Here is an 18,373-nt window from a genome sequence, read left to right on the forward strand (position 1 = left end):
GGCTTGGCCTGTTTTAGAGTTTCGTGTCATTCTTTTACGGTAAGTCATCGCGGATTTCTGGAGACAGAGTGTGTATTCCCTGATGATATTATCTCCGCGCGGAAACACCGCGGAAGATACTAGGTAGTATGTGTATCTTGATGCCAATATGGCAAGATGGTTTGCTGCCTCATGAATGAGTCAACCAATGGATCGACACCCGAAAAGCGGAGGCGGAGGCTGTGATCTTACCTAGGTAACCTTTTTCTTTTGCGACAATTGCATTCGATGAGACCTGCCGGGAGATGCGCGGACGGAACGCATTCCGCTGATAATGTGCAGGTCGTCATTGGCGCAGCGACGCGAATTAACTTTCCGCCGTCGTCATGTCTGCAGCGGTCATGTCACCCCCTCGCGGTATGACGGGTCATGGTCCCCGCGAATGGGCGGCATTGACCTCTCTGACTGACTGAGATGCGGAGTGGAGGTATATAAGATGGCTTGGGCCGGGGTACTGGGGCGCAGAGTCTGGTGGATATCAAGGGTTGATTGATTTATTCCTACGATGGATTCGGCTGAGGTCTACGATTATATTGTCTGTGGGTGAGGTTGAGTCTCGTGGAATCACTGGGATGATGCATAAGATGACTGACCGTCGCTAGAGGAGGCACTGCCGGCTGCGTCGTCGCCGGTCGACTGGCGGAGAACTCGAATGTTCGGATTCTCGTCATCGAAGCAGGGCAGCATAACAAGGATTTGGAAAATGTGCATATGGCTGGCGGGTATGTCGCCTATCCCACGTGCTGGTTCACGCTGACAAGACTAGATGGTCAAATAACTTCGATTCGGAAACCGACTGGAACATTGTCACGCCGTCGATGAAAGGAGTCGACGATCGCCAAGTCAAGCTCAGTCGCGGTCGGTTTTTAGGCGGCTCTTCCGGTTGCAATGGCACGCTATGTGTGCGAGGAAGTCCGCAGGATTACGACGATTGGGGTCTGGAGGGATGGAGCGGAGAAGAGGTATTCGCGGCGATGAGAAAGGTAGACCTGATCTGCTCTCGACATCGAGTCGCTCGCGGTCGCTGATAATGCATGAACAGGCAGAAACCTTCCATCCCAAAGACTGGCACCAGGCAGATCTCAAAAGCCACGGCACCTCAGGCCCCTTGCATACCGAACCGCATGATCTGGCTCCCATCGGAAACCTGCTTCTGGATTCGTTCGTCTCGCAGGGCCTGCCGCTTCGTCATGACATGTTCAGCACGGGGGATGTTCCGCATGGATGTGGCCATGTGCCGCGGACAGTACATAAGGGAATCCGATCGACGTCTGCTGACTATATAACGAAGGACTATCATCGTGCAAATGTCACTATCCTCACGGACACGACCGTCGATCGCGTAACCCTACAAAAAGGTGCCGATGGACTTCGGGCAACGGGCGCAGTCGGCATCTTTCCCGATGGCTCGTCGCGGATCTTCAATGCTCGAAGGGAGGTTATCATCTCGGGGGGTGCCTACTGCAGTCCGGCTGTTCTCATGCGGTCCGGGATCGGTGCACGTCAAGAGCTCAAGGATGTTGGGATCCCATGCAATATTGACTTGCCGGGCGTAGGAAAGAACCTAATGGATCATCTGGTATTTTTCCCCCAACACACACCGATCACACCCATACTAATGCGACCAGATCGTGTTCATGTTCTACGAGACCGAAAAGCCGGGCCTAACAAACGACTATCACGTCTACCACGACGGCAACTTCAATAAAACATACGCTCAATGGAAGGAACACAAGTCCGGGTTCCTATCAACCTTTCCATTCGGCTCCTTCGCCTTTGCCCGTCTCGACGACCGTCTTAAAGACGAGTCATTGTGGAAAACCGCCCCCCGAGAACCAGGACGAGACCCGATGGGACTGACGCCCAAACAGCCTAACGTTGAATTCTTCAGCACGGAATGCTACGGCGGTCCGAAGCAATACGACCAGTTCCCGATCGACCATAAACATGCCTTCTCGATCATCGCGGAATTGTTTGCCCCCAAGTCTCGCGGGACGGTGACTTTAAAGTCTAGGGATCCAATGGAGAACCCGGTTGTCGACTGCAATTATCTAGCTGATCCGATGGATCTATTGGTCCTGTCGGAGGCGTGTCGATTCGGCAATGAGATTGTGATGCAGGGTGCCGGCACGAAGAATATTGTGAAGGGATCATGGCCTCCGAATCTTTCGCATCATAAGTACAAGACCCGTGAGGAATGGGTGCCGTATGTCAAGCAGCATGCCACGACGTGTAAGTTCAGCGTCCCGTTGACAGAGGGATCATACTGACGAAAACAGGCTATCATGCATCCGGGACATGTGCAATGGGAGCCGACGACAACCCGATGGCCGTACTAGACAACAAGCTCCGCGTTCAAGGGGTTGCCGGCCTGCGGGTAGCGGACACGAGCGTGATGCCGGTGCTTTGCGGCGGACACACGCAGATGGTAGCATACGGGATTGGCGAGCGCTGTGCGGATTTCATCAAGGAGACATGGAACGAGGGAAGGAAAGAGGAGAGAACAAGACAAGGGGAGGGACAGGGGAGGGTGCTTACCCGGGCACACCTTTAGGGGACGGTGTTTGACTCTCACGCGAGTTATGATGTCTATGCTTTCCGTCTAAGGTTCATAGTTGATGGAGTCATGGAGATATCCTGCCATGAACTTTCTTGACCGGGAAGTTGTCTGAGGGTTGCTGAATGGACAGGTCTCATCGCAAGGTGGTTAACCGACTCTCTACCGCTTTTGTGGGTTTCATGATATACTGGGAACCATGTACAATTGCAGACGGTCGGAGTAATGAGGCGAATATGCCATTCTGCCTTGGTTGATCCTATCACGCCATGCCAACGATTCAACGTGCCTAACAAGACCCCGGTATTCATCTCCAAATTATCAAGTTGGGGGTCGCCACATCACCCAAGACATTGTCGATCGATCATTTTCAGGCAATAGTCTGGCAAATTAGCAGATTACATTGGTCAAACCGTGCGAAATGACGACGCTTCAATGACTCGTGAGTGTCTCTAGCCATCTCTAGACAATCAGATTAGCATCTGAGTTCTCGACATCAGTTCCGTAGTCTTACCTGGACATACTGTACTCCGTAGAATCACTCGAATCACCAGAGGCGTGTGAACGTCGCCACTTTGCGGCAAATCGCAATGCAACATTCAGCCACATTCTGCAGGCCGAGCGCGTGGAGAGAAAGTGAGACATCCGGCTGAAGTGGATAAAGACTACGCCCCCTTTGAACTTTCCGAGGCTTGTCCCGAGTTCCCCGTACAGGGCGGCAGACTCAGTTGACGTTGAGTTAATAGATTGACGCTGCACGAGTTGCATAACCATGGCTTCAGCTGCCTGGAGTCCTTAGGCAGTAGCATCAGACAAACGATGCAATCGAGACATTGCAGACAAACAGGTCAAAGTAACTACCTCCCGAAGCAACTCTCACTAGTTTCCTTTGACTACCTCGCCTACAAACTCGACAGTCGACGATCGCTCTAAGATTCGGGCCCCAACAGGTCGGTGAGACCTCATCCGATACTTGCGTCCTCACGGATGTCTGCGTCAGGAAAAGAAATGCATGTCTCAAAAGGTGCAGGGCGACGGCAAATATTGGACCAAGTCCTTCCGACGCCTGCCTTGCAACGTCGTGGACTTGGCTAAGCCGGCTCTCCAGGAAATCCCATGAGACATTTGGTGGAGATGTGAGACTAGCGGCTGCCAGTGGAGAAGCTAGTGACGACATTGTGTCGATCCTTGCTGTCTTTTGTCGTCGGCTGTCGACGCCGTATTTCGTAGTTCCGGCCTGTTTGAGGGAGTCCCTTTCCCAGTCCTCTTGGGGTCTCGTCCCAGATTTCCTTCCCCCGAACTTTCTAGGGGAAATCAATGGATTGGCCAAAAATAATCGATTGGTTTTTGCTGGAACGGGCGCTGATCATGCTCTATTCTTGACGCGCAGGTTGATTCCAGAAAATTGGGATCGGGAAAAAGGAGTGAATACCTGATCCCAGAAAAGACCGCTGAGACATGGCTCCACTTGAGCTTCACTGCTGGATTGTGTGATGAGGGATCAGGTTCGTGACGGGAATTCTGGTATAAATACCTCCGGTTGTCTCTCTTAACCCATTCCGATTCATCGCAACTCAATCTCATCCTCAATCACAATGAAGTTCTCCATCGCTGCCATCTCTGCCTTCGTCGCCGCCTCCGTGGCCGCCTCTCTCCCCGAGGCTTTCACCCTCGTTGCCGAGGGTGGAAAGACCGTCCTCACCGACGGATGTACGTCGCTCCCTGCAAACTGCACCAAGACAGACACTGACTTACTACTCATAGCCAACGCCCTCATCGGCGCTGACGCCAACGAGAACGAAATCCTCATCCTCCACGGCGGCGAGGGCGGCGGTGCCACCTACACCCGCCAGGGCTCTCCCCCTACTGCCTGGCAGAACCTCTACGTCGTCGAGAACGCCATCAAGCCCATCGCTTTGACCATCCCTCACTCCGGCGCCACCCCCGAGAACGCCAACCTGACCGGCTTTGGCCAGACCGAGGACGGCTACTTCACCTTCGGCGGCAAGCAGCTGTTCGGTGTCAGTCCCCAGAGCCCCGAGAAGATCGCCTACATTGGCCTCGGCAAGAGCAACTACGAGGTCACTCCCCTGTGGGTGAAGGAGTGCAAGGGCTGCTAGATTATCTAGCCCCAGCTTTTGTGATACTGGTGTGGATAGCTGTCATGGAAACATCCAACCCCATGTTTGTCAATAAATAATCAATCAAACTGCACATAATACTACCACATTACATACGTACATACATATATCCATCCATCGATCTATCTAGTACTTAGTATCCAATAGCTCGGGGGTATTTCACAAAAGACATCTGTCCCGACGGCGCCAATGCCATGCTCATCTTTCCCGACACTCCGGGCTCCTCGCCCAGCATGTTCTGCGGGAATCCGACTTCCAACGGCCTCACGCTCTCCAAGTACGCGATCTGCTCGTCCGTCAACCGGATGCTCAACGCCTGGATATTATCCTGTAGATGCTCGATCTTCCGTCCGCCCACCAACGGGAACACATTCGTCGTCTTGCTCATCACATACGCCAGCGCAATCGCCGTCACCGACTCAATCCCATGTTCCGCGGCCACCTTGGCCAAGGCCTCGCTCATCCTCACCTCCTCCTCACCCTGCTCAGACCCCATCAGCTTCCTCAATCCCTCCCCGCTGGCCTTGCGTTCTTCCAGCGCCTTCTTCGTCTGAAACTTGCCACCCCCAACCGCATCCCACGGCGCAAGCGCCATGCCGAACTGCCTCGCCATCGGGATAATCTCCCTCTCGAAATCACGCTGCAGCACATTCCACCGGCCCTGATACACACTGAACAGCGTCTTGCCGGCCATCCTCGCGTACGTATTGGCCGCACTGACCAGCCACGCAGGGGTGTTGCAGATCCCCAAATACAGCACTTTACCCTGCTGCACCAGCGCATGCAATGAGTCCATCACCTCCTCGATGGACGTCGTATAGTCCCACCAATGCACATACAGCACATCAATGTACTCCGTCTGCAGCTTGCGCAGAGAATCCCGCACGCTCATATGCAGGCTCTTCTTATGGTTACCGGCGTGGTTGATGGTCTTGCCCTTCCCGATCTGGTATCCCTTGTATTCGCCGGTGTATTTCGTCGCAAGGACCAGCTGGTCCCGGATGCCTCGTGTCGCGGCCCATTCGCCGATCCAGGTCTCTGATTCTTCGTTCTGGTAGTTGTTCGCCGTGTCGATGAAGTTGCCCCCGGCGGCGACGAAGGCGTCGAGGAGTGCGAACGACGCTTCTTTGTCCATGCTGCCCATCGCGGAGGACCAGGCGGAGCCGATGGACATGGCGCCGAGTTGCAGGGGAGAAACGCGGATTCCAGCCGTCGAGGAGAGGACGCGGTAGCGGCCGAGCTCCGTCGGGGGGGAGGGCGCGGGCATGAAGGCTTCCATGGTGATTGCTTGTTGTATTAAGGTAGAGGTGAAGGGCTGGGTGTTTGAGTTGTGGCTGAGTGAGGGGTGATTGAATGTTGGAGAAGGAGAACAAGAAAAGAACTGAAGACGGGGGAGAGCGGGTTCTTATAGATCTGGGGACCCGGCTGGGTTAGGGACTTAGGGCACCATCGATGGAGGACCAGAGCTGAAGGAATAGGAGAAGTGGGACACGACCAAGCGATGGGACTGGGTCGGCTGGATTGCATGAATCCATTAATTGGATTCGTTTCGGCCGTACCTGAGTTGGTGTGGTGATTTTAGTTTCTAGACTTCCTTTATCGGGCGATTGAAGCCCTCTACAGATCTATACACTATACGTGGATCTACTCTGGCGAACCAGATCGAATCAACTCAGCAGTCACAATTCACGATTATATACAGTAATGCCTAGGACTATTTATACATTGAAAAAGATAATCACAGATAATACGAACCATCCACGCAAGCCAAACATTATATCAGTCAATCATTAAGCAGATAACACCCTTCAGTCCATCCTATAGGGCTTAGAGGGATCCGTTCACCATCGTCTTCACATTTTCCCACACATTACCCGAGCGCTGGAACACCTTCTCGGCCACATACTTCATCTTCTTGCCCGTCGGGCTGGCGATGAATCCCGCCTCGACCAGGAATTGCACGTTGCGGCGGATCGTCGCCTTGACGTGCTGCTTCTGCGACGGCGACACCACGCCAGCGGCGTCGGTCATCATGTCCCCACCCAGTCGGCCCTGGATGGCGTCGAACACCTGCGCCACCGGCCACAGCGGATGGTTGTTGGCGTCCTTCTGGATGGACTGGTGCATGATGTCCATCCAGGTGGCGTGGTCGACCACCTTCAGCGGGTACTTGAGCTCCCGGGAGAAGATCTCCCAGAACTCGCGCTCCGTGATACCATCCGTCATGTAGGTCACTGTCTTGATGGCCTCGGCTGGGCAGAAAGCCTGGAAAACCGTCTCCTCGGCCACTCGCGTGCTACTAGTCACGAACATCCACCCGTCGCCGTGGTCGAGACTGTGGGCGCGCGCGTCCACCACACCCGATGCCAGTCGCCAGATGAAATCGTCCGTGTTGGCGACCCCTTCCTCTGGAGTGCCGAGGATGAGACCTGGCTTGACGATGGAGAACTGGTTCGGGTGCATAGCCGCGAACTGCTTGACCAGGAGCTCGGAGAGGTACTTGGTCTGCGCGTAACCATTGGCGTGGGCGACTTCGCGCGCAATGTCCGCGTCGTTCTCGCCGACGTGCCAGCGGTGGCCACCGGATACGTACACCAGACGCGGCTTGGCCGGGGAGACCATGGACGCCTTGATGAGCTCGGCGGTGGAGTTGACGTTGGCGGCGCGCAGCACAGCTGTACCGGCGTTCCAGTTCACCGCAGCGCCGGCGTGGATGATAGAGTGCACAAGTCCGTCGTTGGGCGACTCACCCGTCAGCGAGGCCCACTGCTTGGCCTTGAGGCCGAGACGCGGCTTCGCCAGGTTTCCGGCCCACACGTCCAGCTTGCCCAAGTAGTAGTCGGACCACCACTGGGCGCGCACGGCGGACTCCTTGACGCGGATGAACGCCTCAGAGGGGGTGTTAGCGCGGACGTGCGCAATGACACGGCCCACGTCGGGTCGGTCGCAGAGTTGGCGGAGGATCTGGGTACCCAGGAAGCCGGTGACACCGGTAACGAAGACGGTCTTCTTGACGCAGGTGTCCTTGACGATGTTCTTGAGAAGCGTAGAGGCCTCCTTCATCGCGTCAAAGGCAGGCGCTTCCTGCTTGACGGTGCCTGAGAGTTCGGCTTCAATGAACTGTACCAGCGAACGCACCGTCATCTGGCCGTCCAAGATGCGAGACACGTCCACTTTGACGTTGTAGGTCTTCTTGATGAAGCTGGCCAAGCTGATTACCTGGACCGAGTCGATACCCATTGACGAGATGTTAAAGTCGCGGCCTTGCAGCGGCGTGTCGTCGCGGTTGACCAGCTGAGCGATCTTGCCACTGATGGCGAGAGCCTTCTCCTCCTCGGGGCGGAGCGTGTCGGTAGCGACGGCGGCGGCCTCGCGCTTGACGCCCATGGCCGGCTCGAAGTCCGAGGGCAGCACCGCCAGCCAGTTGTCCACCGTCTTGCGGTCGATTTTGGTGGACGAGGAGCTGGGGATCTTCTCCACGACGATCCATATGACGGGCACCATGTGCACGGGTAGCGTCTCGGACATGTACTTGGAGAGAGCGGAGAGATCGAAGCCGGTACGCTGGAGGCGGCTGCTGCACACCTGCTTCATGTCAGCTCCCAGGGTGGCGGAGAGCTCCAGAATTGCGACCAGCTTGTTCGCGTAGAGGCCCTTCTTGGGGTAGGCGACTACAGACTGCGTGACCTCCGTGGGCAGGCAGAGGTGGTACTCGATCTCGCCGAGCTCGACACGCTGGCCACGGATCTTGACTTGCGTGTCCTTGCGGCCGATGAACAGCAGGGATCCGTCGGAGCCATACTTGACCAGATCACCGGTTTTGTAGAGACGGTCGCATCGAGACCAGGGGAGCCACGAGGGTCGCGGGATGAATGCCGCCTCGGTCTTCTCGGTGTTGTTCAGATAGTGGCGGGCCAAGGTATAACCTTCGACAAGGAGCTCACCGACACAGCCGATGGGAGACAGCTTGTTGTGATTATCCCGGTCAGCCACCCAGCAGGCGCCTCCTACCGAGGTACCGATGTTGTTAGGCAGGGTACCAGGGACAACATCGCGGTTGGAGGAGCTGCAGACGCAGCACTCACTGGGTCCGTAGCCGTTGACCAGGCGGACATGAGGAGTCCACGCGGCGACGTGAGCGGCCGTCATGGCCTCTCCGGCCAGACAGAGTGTCTCCAGAGTGGGCACCGTGGTCGGGTCGATCGTGTTGACGAACGAGGGTGTCAGGACCGCCCAGTCGACATTCATGCGGGTAATGGCTTCGGCGATGTTACCGCGTCGCTCGTTCTCGGAGGGCACACACACGCAGCTTCCCTGGACCAGGGTGGAGAGGATCTCCAAAACACTGGCGTCGAACGTGTACGAAGCGAATTGGAGCACACGACGGCCCATCTGCAGACCCTCCTTGTGCGAGAGCGCACCCGTACAGAAAGCGCGGTGTTCGACAACGGATCCCTTGGGAGTTCCAGTACTACCCGACGTGAAAATCACGTACGCCGAGTTGTGCGGAGCCACGGGTGTGGTGATGGTCTTGGGGGTGTGCGCCTGCGCCATACCAGGTCCAACGGCGATGGCCTTCTCGACGACACCCGGGCAGCGGGCAAGCTGCTCCTCAGAACAGAGCATGACCTTGGCGTTGACCTCCTTCACCACCAGCTGCATACGGCTAGTGGGCTGAGAAGCGTCCATCGGCACGAACGCACCACCAGCCTTCATAGTTCCTAGCATGGCGACGATCGTCCACAGCGACTTCTCGAAGCAGATGGGCACGAAAACCTCAGGGCCCACACCGGCGTTGATCAGGTGAGCTGCGAGCTTGGAGGAGATACTCTCCAGCTCGGCGTAAGTCATCTCGCCGTCCCAGGCGCAGATAGCGGGCGCGTCCGGGTGCTTGATGGTGTTCTGGGCGATGAGGTTGTGGACGCAGTCATCGGTCATGCTGGGGATCTCCCGGTTCCAGCGCAGCAGGTCCTCCTTGTCCTGGGGACTGATCATCTCCAGGTCTCCAATGATGCCAATGGGCTCGGAGGCCAGCTGGTGCAGAAGGTGCTCGAACTGACGCACAATGCGGTCAACCTGCGTCCCGGAAAGCACGCCGTTGTCGAAGTGGACGTGGACAAGCACAGAGCCATCCGCGGCCAGGCTGCACTCCAGGGTCAGCGCGACGGTGCTGAAGCGGGCACGAGGAGCAGAGAACGGCTGGATGATGCTGTCCTCGGGGATGGAGCTGGCCGGCTGGATGACAAGCAGGGTCTGGAAGCCGCAAGCAGCTGCGGCGCCCTCGCCCAGGCGGGCAACGTTCTGCAGACCGAAGTTCTGAGAGGGACTCATCTGCACAGAGTGGTTGTGCGCATGCTGTAGATACTCGGCGATGGAAGTCTGAGCGTCGAAACGAGCGCGGATGGGCACGGTGGCAATGACCGGGCCGACCATGTCCTCAACACCCAGCACAGGGGCGTTACGACCACTGACAGTGCATCCGAAAACGGTGTCCGGGGCATCGCAGTAGCGGGCCTGGAGCAAGGACCAGGCGGCGCGGATCAGTGTGGCGGTCGTGTAGTCAGACGGGCCATTGCGATTGACCTTGAGGGTGTGGACCAGGGTCTCGTTGGCCACTGGCTGGTACGTAGCGGAGGGCAGCAGAGGAAAGGTCGTCAGATCTCCCTCGGCCAGCTCCGAGCGCCAGTAGTCCTCAGTCTGCTTGTCCATGTTCTTCTCGGCAACGTGCTGGATGAAGTCACGGAATTTGGGACGTGCAGGAGGCACGATACCTTGCAGGGCTTGCACCAAGTCGTTAAAGATCATCTCCAGCGACAGTCCGTCGTAGATGGCGTGATGGATTGTCAGAACGAAGAACGACTTGCTGCCCGTGGAGATGACGGCGTGACGGGTCAGGGCGTCGCCCATCTGCATAGGGATCTTCTCGTCGGTCTGGATGTAGTTTTCCAGGTCGGAGTCATGCTTCCACTGGATGCGGGCGCGGTTGACCACTTGGATGGTACCGTACTGGTCGGTCTCGACCATGGTGGTGCGCAGGACGTCGTTGTTGCTGACGATCAGCTCCCACAGCTCCTTGAACCGGTTCACGCTCAAGCTGGCCGGCATCTCCAAGGTGTGTCGGGCGATGTACGAGCCAGAGATCTTGGTAGACAGGGCCATCAGACCGGTCTGCAGCGGACTGCAGGGATAGGCGTCCTGGATGACATCTGGGTCCTCGAACCCGGTAGCTGCCAAGATATTCGAACGTACATCGCCAGCATCGCCACCGAGCAACTCAAACGGTTGCACGGCAGCAATTTCGGGCGAGCGGGCAGGGACCATGACCTTGGCCATGTCGCTAAGGACGAGATTTCCGAGGATGTCACCCACCTGCAGCTGGAATCCTTCGGCACGGCAGCGCCGGGTCAGGTTCATGGCTTCGATGGAGTCACCACCCAAGTGGAAGAAGTTGTCCTCGGCACCGATCTCCTCTGGTGGGCAGTGCAGGATATCAGCCCACATCGACTGGAGACGCATCTCGGCTGTGGTGGTAGGCATGCGTCGCGAAGTGGCATCGCTTGCACCAGCAACGGCAGCTAGTTCTGCCAGAGACAGAGCGGAAGCCCAGGTGGAAATCACCCGACGGTCCGTCTTGCCGGATGCCGTGAGCGGCATGTATGCGAGTGGGAGGAAGGCCGACGGTATCATATAGGGGGGCAGGCGCTGAATCAGCTCCTGGTTCATCTGCGCAGCGAGGGTGAGGATGGACGACTTGTCCTCGGGCGCCGCGTGGAACGGATGAGCGAACTCCGGACCGAATCCACTCTGGCTGGAGATGAAAGCCACCAGCATGGCCTTACCACCGGGGTGCACCATGGCCACGGCTGTCTTGACCTGGTTGTTGATGGCACGCATGTGAGCTTCAATCTCGGTCAGCTCGACACGCTGGCCACGAATCTTGACCTGCAGATCCTTCCGACCGATGAGGTGCACGCGGCCGTCGTCGCCGTACCGCGCCAGATCGCCGGTCTTGTAGAATCGACGGGTGCTGCCCTCCTGCGTAGCCCACTGGGGGTTTTCAATGTACACGGACTGCGTGCGTTCGGGCTCCGCGAGGTAGCCGCGGGCCAAGGTCGGGCCTTCGATGATCAGCTCACCGACGGAGCCAATGGGCACCAGACGATCGTGATCGTTGGGGTCGACGAGCCACGACAGAGCACCAGTAGCGCGGCCGATGCAGCTTCGCGGCGTATCCGTGACCATAGGGCCGATCATGCAGACGGAGCACTCGCTGGAGCCGTAGATGTTGATCAGCTTAGCGACAGCGGCCCAGCGATCAATAATATCTTGCGCGACGGCCTCACCGGCGACGATGAGAGTTTTGAGAGTCGGAACGTCTTCGTGGTTCAGCGACCGAGCAAAGCTGGGGGTGAAGATGGCCCAGTTGACATTAAACGACCGAATGACGGGTCGGATATCCGTGTGGCGGTCGTGGTCAGACGGAATGCACAGGCATCCGCCAAAGATTAAAGTAGTAAAAATTTCAAAAGTGCTGATAATGAAGGTATAGGCGCCGAACTGCAGGGCGCGAGTGATATTAGACACGTTCATGGCCGAGGCATGGTGTAGGGCACTGGAGGCCACGGAGGCGTGCTCGTGGACAACGCCCTTGGGCTTGCCAGTGCTGCCGGAAGTAAACATAACAAAGGAAACATCGGTAGGCTGTGATCGCGACTCGAATGCGGCGTCGCTGTCCGACTCGATCTGCTTTACGAGGAGGGTATCAAGTACAATAAGCTGAGACACAATGCCGTCCAGAAGCTCGTGGTTGGAGGCAGAGGCAATGACGGTGTGCGCGTCGACCGACGAAACGATCGTTTCAATGCGCTGACGAGGGTGTCGGGGATCAAGGGGAACCCAGGCGGCTCCAAGCTTCCACAGACCAATCATCGTGACGATGGTCCATAACGACTTGTCGAAGCAGATAGGAACCAGCTGTCCGCGCTGGACGCCAACGGACTCAAGATACCGAGCCACCTTGTTTGCGGCGGTGTTGAACTCAGCATATGTCATCGACCCATCCCACGACTGCAGGGCGGGCGATTCCGGGGAGAGGTGTGCCCGCTCTTCGATGAGCCGATCGACACAGACCTGGCTCCCCTTTGGTGTGATCCGGTTCCAGGCCTCGATCTGCAGCGTGTCCAGCTCGCTGGGAATGCAGAGCTTGGACATGTTCTGATAAGGGTCGACACAGACTCTTTGGAGGATGTCGGAGAAAGTGCTGGCGATGTATTCGGCCTGGGCACGCGAGACCGCCGACTTGCGGTAAATTAGGCCCAACGTCGATAGCGAAGGGTCGACTCGTAGAACATAGTCAAACTAAGTCAAGTCAGCACAGGTTTCGGATCGGTCGAATTGGCACAATGGGTAGACTTACTGTCTGTTCGTTACAAATTTCCGTTTGGGGAACTTCACTCTTTAAGAAAGGTTCCTTGATCCAGATAGCTGAATTGCAAGGCTTGGGGTCCAGCACGGAGAAGACCTGCAAAGCCTCCGACACGGAGAGCATGGCTTCACAATCAATAAGGCCCTCCTGCCGCGTGTGATCCACGGAAGAGAGAATAGAGCTGCCGCCGTCGAGACGCGCTCTGGAGATAGAGGTGTTGGTCCATTGTTGCTTCGGACTCGGGCGTTCCAGCCCAATCGTAGCAAACATGACATCGTCGGAGCCCGAGTATGAACGAAGGACAGCGGCCCAGGCAGCCTGAACGAGGCCTAGCGGGGAAACATCGCACTGCTGGCAGCACGCCTGAATCAAGGAGAGTTGCAGGCTCACGTCCAGTTGCCCAAGTGGCGAATGGGACTCGCGCTTGGAGGAAAGACCAGAGGGGAGGTACGACGGCGTGACATCAGTAACCAGCTGCGTCCAACGCTGGCGAAGCCGCCCGGCGTCGTCAAGAATTGTAGACGGCATGCTTCATGAAATTCAAATGACAAGATCCAGAGCCAGCAAGCGAGCGACCAGTCTGGCAGTCTGGGGAAACAAGGAGAGAAAATAGATTGGCATAAGGCGGATGAGACCAAAGGATAGAAAGAAAAGAGAAAAAGATCAACCTTGAACAGACTAGAAAGATAACTCCTATTATGTGATCTCATCACATGCGGTACTATTTTTCCACCAGTCTCTCCTATTCCGGGCCAACACATTGAAATTTCTTTTTTTCCCTTTGCTGTTCAGCACTCACAGCTCATTCCAAGTGGGTCTACCCTGAAGCAAAAAGGAAGCATGCCGCTTTGGGACCTGACGTGGGTCAGTAGGGAATGCCGAGGAAGGAGAAAAAAAAAGAGTAAACGAGTTATCCCAAAAGCAATCCACCAAAACAGAAGAAGTAAACTCAAATCATTCTCCATGACATGGAGATGGCAACCACAGCCTAGCTCATAATCGGATCCACTGCAGGTGGTGCCTGTCTAGAGGCAACCAAGGATTATCATCTTTGGTGTTTTGGTGTTAAGACAAGTGTCCACCGTGCGCTACAGGCCAGCGAGATCGTGCGAACTCCAGTTCGCCTCCGCAGTCAGTCCAACCACTGCGACAGAATCACCCGCTAGTTCCGAAAATCATCACTAGCAAGGTAAGCAAATCCTTTAGCCGTGAGATTAGGACCGTCTTACTAGATGCCGGCAGTGCCTGTCGGGAATGTCGCCTGCCCGAAGGGGACAAGAGGAAGCTAGCATTGCTTCACTGTGACGTGGACTTATGGAATTGAGGCCTGAAGCTCTCCTAATCCAGGATGGAGATCCTGACAAATTCAATCCCGGGTTGTTACTGGTTTGACCCTTGCCAACACGTTGCATCAGGATTCGAAGAGAAAATTTCTGTTCTCTCAAGCGACGATGTTGGCATCAATGTGAAACTGAACCAAAATCAACCGGAGCACCTACTGTAGCGGTTTGAAACTGCACACGAGCCATGGTTCATCCAGCAGTATCTTTGGCTAGAGGTGATGGATATCCGGATGAAACCAAGATCGCGAAAGAGACAGAGAAAGAGAGAGTCAGAGACAGGGATTTGCCGTGTTGAAAGGCGTCCCGTGCAAGTGGGTCCGTGACCCGCGTCGGCGCTTGCCCGCTCGCTTATCGAGATTCCCATAGTGCCGATCTCCCCGATCGGGTCAAGCGCCTGGTGGAAGTATTCCGGTACTCGCGGTATGTATGGAAACTATGGAAAGTATGGTAAGTATGGTAAGTAATCTATACGTACCGCCGTATCCCGTGCTTCTCAATAACCCTAAAAAGGATGGTCCATGACACCAACATGGCTTCTCTTGCGAGAGATCCAGGTTCCACCTGCACCCAGCGCGGTCCACCTAAATCTTCTTCCGTTCCAGATACAAAATCGAGATTGTCATGAACCATTCCTCCTGAGCTCGCAGTTCCGATCATCTCCGGCGAAGATCCTGCCATCGACGCGCTCTGATTGATGCCCTGATACTCGTGAGAAAAACTCTCAGCCCAGCCACGGTCCACTGTTCCGTCTTTCTGGACGGATGGTGCCTGGCTCGCAAAGGCTGGCTGATTCCATTTTCCCATCTCAAGCGTATCAGATCGGACGGGAGATGGTCGCGCGGTGAATAATGCAGTACGTAGCTGATGGGGGCGCCCCAAAATTTGACGGTCTAAAGTCGATAAAATTCTCTCATACGAGTGGAAGATGTGGTCAAAGCCACGCAGCTTCCGCTTTGAGATTAAGGGGGAGGGAAAGGAAGCACCGACGGAGTTGTAGATTTGAGTACTCCTTGATAGAAGCTAGGTTTTGGACCTGTTTGTGAACCATATTTATATCGAGGCCGGTCTCGGACAATCAACAATCAGTCTCTTTTATATCTTTTCTTCAAGTCCTTTGCTATATAAGTTGGCTTAAATAACTATATCGTTGTCTTCAAAAGTTCTTCCTCGGTTTCCTATCTCTCTTCCTAATACCCCAAACACATCACATCATGCCTAGCGTATCCACCTCGTCTGTCCCTCTGGACGCTACCAATGTCGACCTTCTCCGGAAGAAGTTGGCAGAGGATGTTCGCAGTATGTATTATTCTTTGCACTGAAATCCGCTACAAAACTCCTCATGTACTGATGCATCGGTTCCTATTCTAGTCGAGAAATACTCTCCCCTTGCCCCTCCCGAGCTGATCCAGTACGAGATCGGTCTCTCCGCCAACTCCCTCCTTACCGTGCTCAACAGCCGTGTTGAGGCCCGTCACATTATCCGTCGTCAATCGGACCGCCTCCTGGTACTGGTCGGCCCCTGCAGTATCCACGATCCCGAGACCGCGATCGAGTACGCTCAGCGTCTGCGGGTCCTCGCGGAGGAGCTGAAGGATGACCTCTGCATCATAATGCGGGCCTACCTCGAGAAGCCCCGGACCACGGTCGGCTGGAAGGGTCTGATCAACGACCCCGACGTCGACGACTCGTACAATATCAACAAGGGTGTCAAGATCGCCCGTCAGCTGCTCGCCGACATCACCGATCTCGGTGTCCCCGTCGCTTGCGAGATGCTGGACACCATCTCCCCCCAGTACACCGCCGACCTGATCAGTGTCGGTGCGGTGGGCGCGCGTACCACCGAGTCCCAGCTCCACCGTGAGCTGGCCTCCGGTCTGTCTTTCCCCGTCGGTTTCAAGAACGCTACAGACGGTTCCGTCGGCACCGCCGTCGACTCTCTCAAGTCGATGCGTGGCCGCCACCACTTCATGGGTACCACCAAGCAGGGACTCATTGCCATCACCACCACTAAGGGTAACGAGGACGGCTATGTCATCCACCGCGGTGGCAGCCGTGGCACCAACTTCGACGCCGACAGCGTCAAGGCCACCAAGGAGCTTCTCCGCTCGAAGGGTGAGCGTGACGTTCTCATGATCGATTGTTCTCACGGTATGTTCATTCCGAACCTTTTCTGCCCCCTTGCTACCGGCACGGCACGGAAAATGTTTCCGTCAGCGGCTGTGGCGATCTTTAGTGTCCCGGCGCTACCCAAAAGTCGGGAATTTCCAAAGACTAACGGGACGCGTAACTAGGGAACTCCTCGAAGAACCACCGTAACCAGCCCAAGGTGCTCAAGACCATTGAGGACCAGCTTCGTCAGGGTGAGGAAGGCATCATTGGAGTGATGGTCGAGTCCAACATCCGCGAGGGTAACCAGAAGGCCACCGCTCGTCTGGAGGGCTGCGAGAAGGGTGTCAGTATCACCGATGCTTGCATTGACTGGGAGACTACCGAGTCGTCGCTCCGTTCTCTGGCCGAATCGGTCCAGGCACGCCGCGCTCGTCTCTCGGCCGGCAAGCAATAAACGCTTGTTTTCTTTTGTCCTTTGTTTCGTGAATTGGCGCCGGTGTATTTCGGATTCCTATATCTTAGTATTAGTTAATAATAATCCTAAAGTCAATCATTCAATCATGGTGCAGAGTAATCTTTGGTCCTTTATGATGTATTACTTCAGCAATTTCCTGCACTGGGAGGGGGCAGCGTGTGCGTCCCTTGCGCGATATATATTTGAGACGGCCGGGTAGTTCCATTTCCGCCGGAAACACGCCGTCCTGCATAAGTTATGAAGGGGTAACCGCTTTTCCGCTCACCTAAGCACCAGATTTCCATGATTAATATTACGTTGCTTCTATGGTTCGCCTTCTTGGCAAGCAATTCTAGTAGAAAAGATTCGGTGCGTTGTTAACATTACTCTTTTGAATATATTAAATACCGACACAGTACCGATAAGCTTCTCACTTATGGAGACCCTGGTTTAGTTAGTTAAATGCATACCTAAGGATGAGGTCAGCATTATGCTGCGCCAACTTATAACTGCCGAATCTAAGATATTCACTGCCGACCCAAACTATATATTTGAACACAACGGCTTAAAAACCACTGTTCACTGCAGAAGAATCAAATTCTACCGATAATGCAAGATGAAGGATGATCAGAAACAAGATAGTGGACACGGCCAAGAAAAACGACCATATCACAGCGTCTCTAATTGCTCGTACAAGGTCTAAGCTCGCCCCTCGATACTCTCGGAAGTCCCCCTCTCCGAACAATGCCAATGCAAGCATAACTTAAGCTCTTACGATGGAGCCTAGCTGGCATAAACTTTGCTCCCTGCCTCCTCGATCTCAAACACAGGTTTGACGGTCCAGCCCGCAACTCTATCGGATACGATCAGCTGGGTTTCTTCCAGGTTCCCTGCCTCTCCTCCCCACCCGGGAGGGGTTCGTCCGGGATTCTGGAACGCACCTCGATCGATCGTGGTTTCGATCTAGCAAAACCGCAGGAACGAGATATTGTTGTTCACCTCGCCGTTGTTGACGGGATCGACGTCGCCGTCCTGAGTGACGGGGTCGGCGCGCTGGATCCGATTTTAGTTTTGTTTTGGTGGAGTGGGCTGGAGGACTGGCTTACCTTTTTGTTTTTCTGGTGACGAACGTGCCTTAGCAGGGACTCGAGCACTCACTTGATTGGAGGTGACTTACACACTGGGTTCGTTAGCATAACTGCAGACTGTACAGAGGGCGGGAACATACAAACTATATGAATTGGCAAGACAGTCACTTAGTGATCTCACTTCACTTCATCATCGGAATTACTTACGCTCTATCAA

At 55.4% G+C, this 18,373-nt stretch overlaps 5 protein-coding genes across 5 annotated transcripts; 3 read left to right on the forward strand and 2 right to left on the reverse strand.

Moving 5' to 3' along the window:
• The first annotated feature begins 373 nt into the window (after positions 1-373).
• Positions 374-4,141, forward strand: LDX57_009652 (GMC family oxidoreductase). The gene is made up of 6 exons (XM_046091386.1): positions 374-582; positions 642-761; positions 806-1,022; positions 1,082-1,618; positions 1,668-2,271; positions 2,319-4,141. The coding sequence occupies exons 1-6, from the start codon at positions 545-547 to the stop codon at positions 2,591-2,593; spliced, it is 1,791 nt and encodes a 596-aa protein (XP_045947363.1). The 5' UTR covers positions 374-544; the 3' UTR covers positions 2,594-4,141.
• A 50-nt stretch (positions 4,142-4,191) lies between these two features.
• On the forward strand, positions 4,192-4,716 carry LDX57_009653 (uncharacterized protein; the record flags this gene model as incomplete). Its single annotated transcript, XM_046091387.1, has 2 exons — positions 4,192-4,306; positions 4,361-4,716. The coding sequence occupies 2 exons, from the start codon at positions 4,192-4,194 to the stop codon at positions 4,714-4,716; spliced, it is 471 nt and encodes a 156-aa protein (XP_045947364.1).
• Positions 4,717-4,870: 154 nt separating this feature from the next.
• On the reverse strand, positions 4,871-6,016 carry AAD14_2 (putative aryl-alcohol dehydrogenase aad14; the record flags this gene model as incomplete). Its single annotated transcript, XM_046091388.1, has 1 exon — positions 4,871-6,016. The coding sequence occupies one exon, from the start codon at positions 6,014-6,016 to the stop codon at positions 4,871-4,873; it is 1,146 nt and encodes a 381-aa protein (XP_045947365.1).
• Positions 6,017-6,564: 548 nt separating this feature from the next.
• Positions 6,565-13,690, reverse strand: LDX57_009655 (uncharacterized protein; the record flags this gene model as incomplete). The annotated part of the gene is made up of 2 exons (XM_046091389.1): positions 6,565-13,095; positions 13,154-13,690. The coding sequence occupies 2 exons, from the start codon at positions 13,688-13,690 to the stop codon at positions 6,565-6,567; spliced, it is 7,068 nt and encodes a 2,355-aa protein (XP_045947366.1).
• A 2,026-nt stretch (positions 13,691-15,716) lies between these two features.
• On the forward strand, positions 15,717-17,068 carry ARO4_1 (3-deoxy-7-phosphoheptulonate synthase; the record flags this gene model as incomplete). The annotated part of the gene is made up of 3 exons (XM_046091390.1): positions 15,717-15,801; positions 15,874-16,653; positions 16,797-17,068. The coding sequence occupies 3 exons, from the start codon at positions 15,717-15,719 to the stop codon at positions 17,066-17,068; spliced, it is 1,137 nt and encodes a 378-aa protein (XP_045947367.1).
• Positions 17,069-18,373: the final 1,305 nt, after the last annotated feature.

This window comes from Aspergillus melleus (genome assembly GCF_016097325.1).
Source record: "Aspergillus melleus strain CBS 546.65 chromosome Unknown contig5, whole genome shotgun sequence".
Taxonomy (NCBI): Eukaryota; Fungi; Ascomycota; class Eurotiomycetes; order Eurotiales; family Aspergillaceae; genus Aspergillus; species Aspergillus melleus.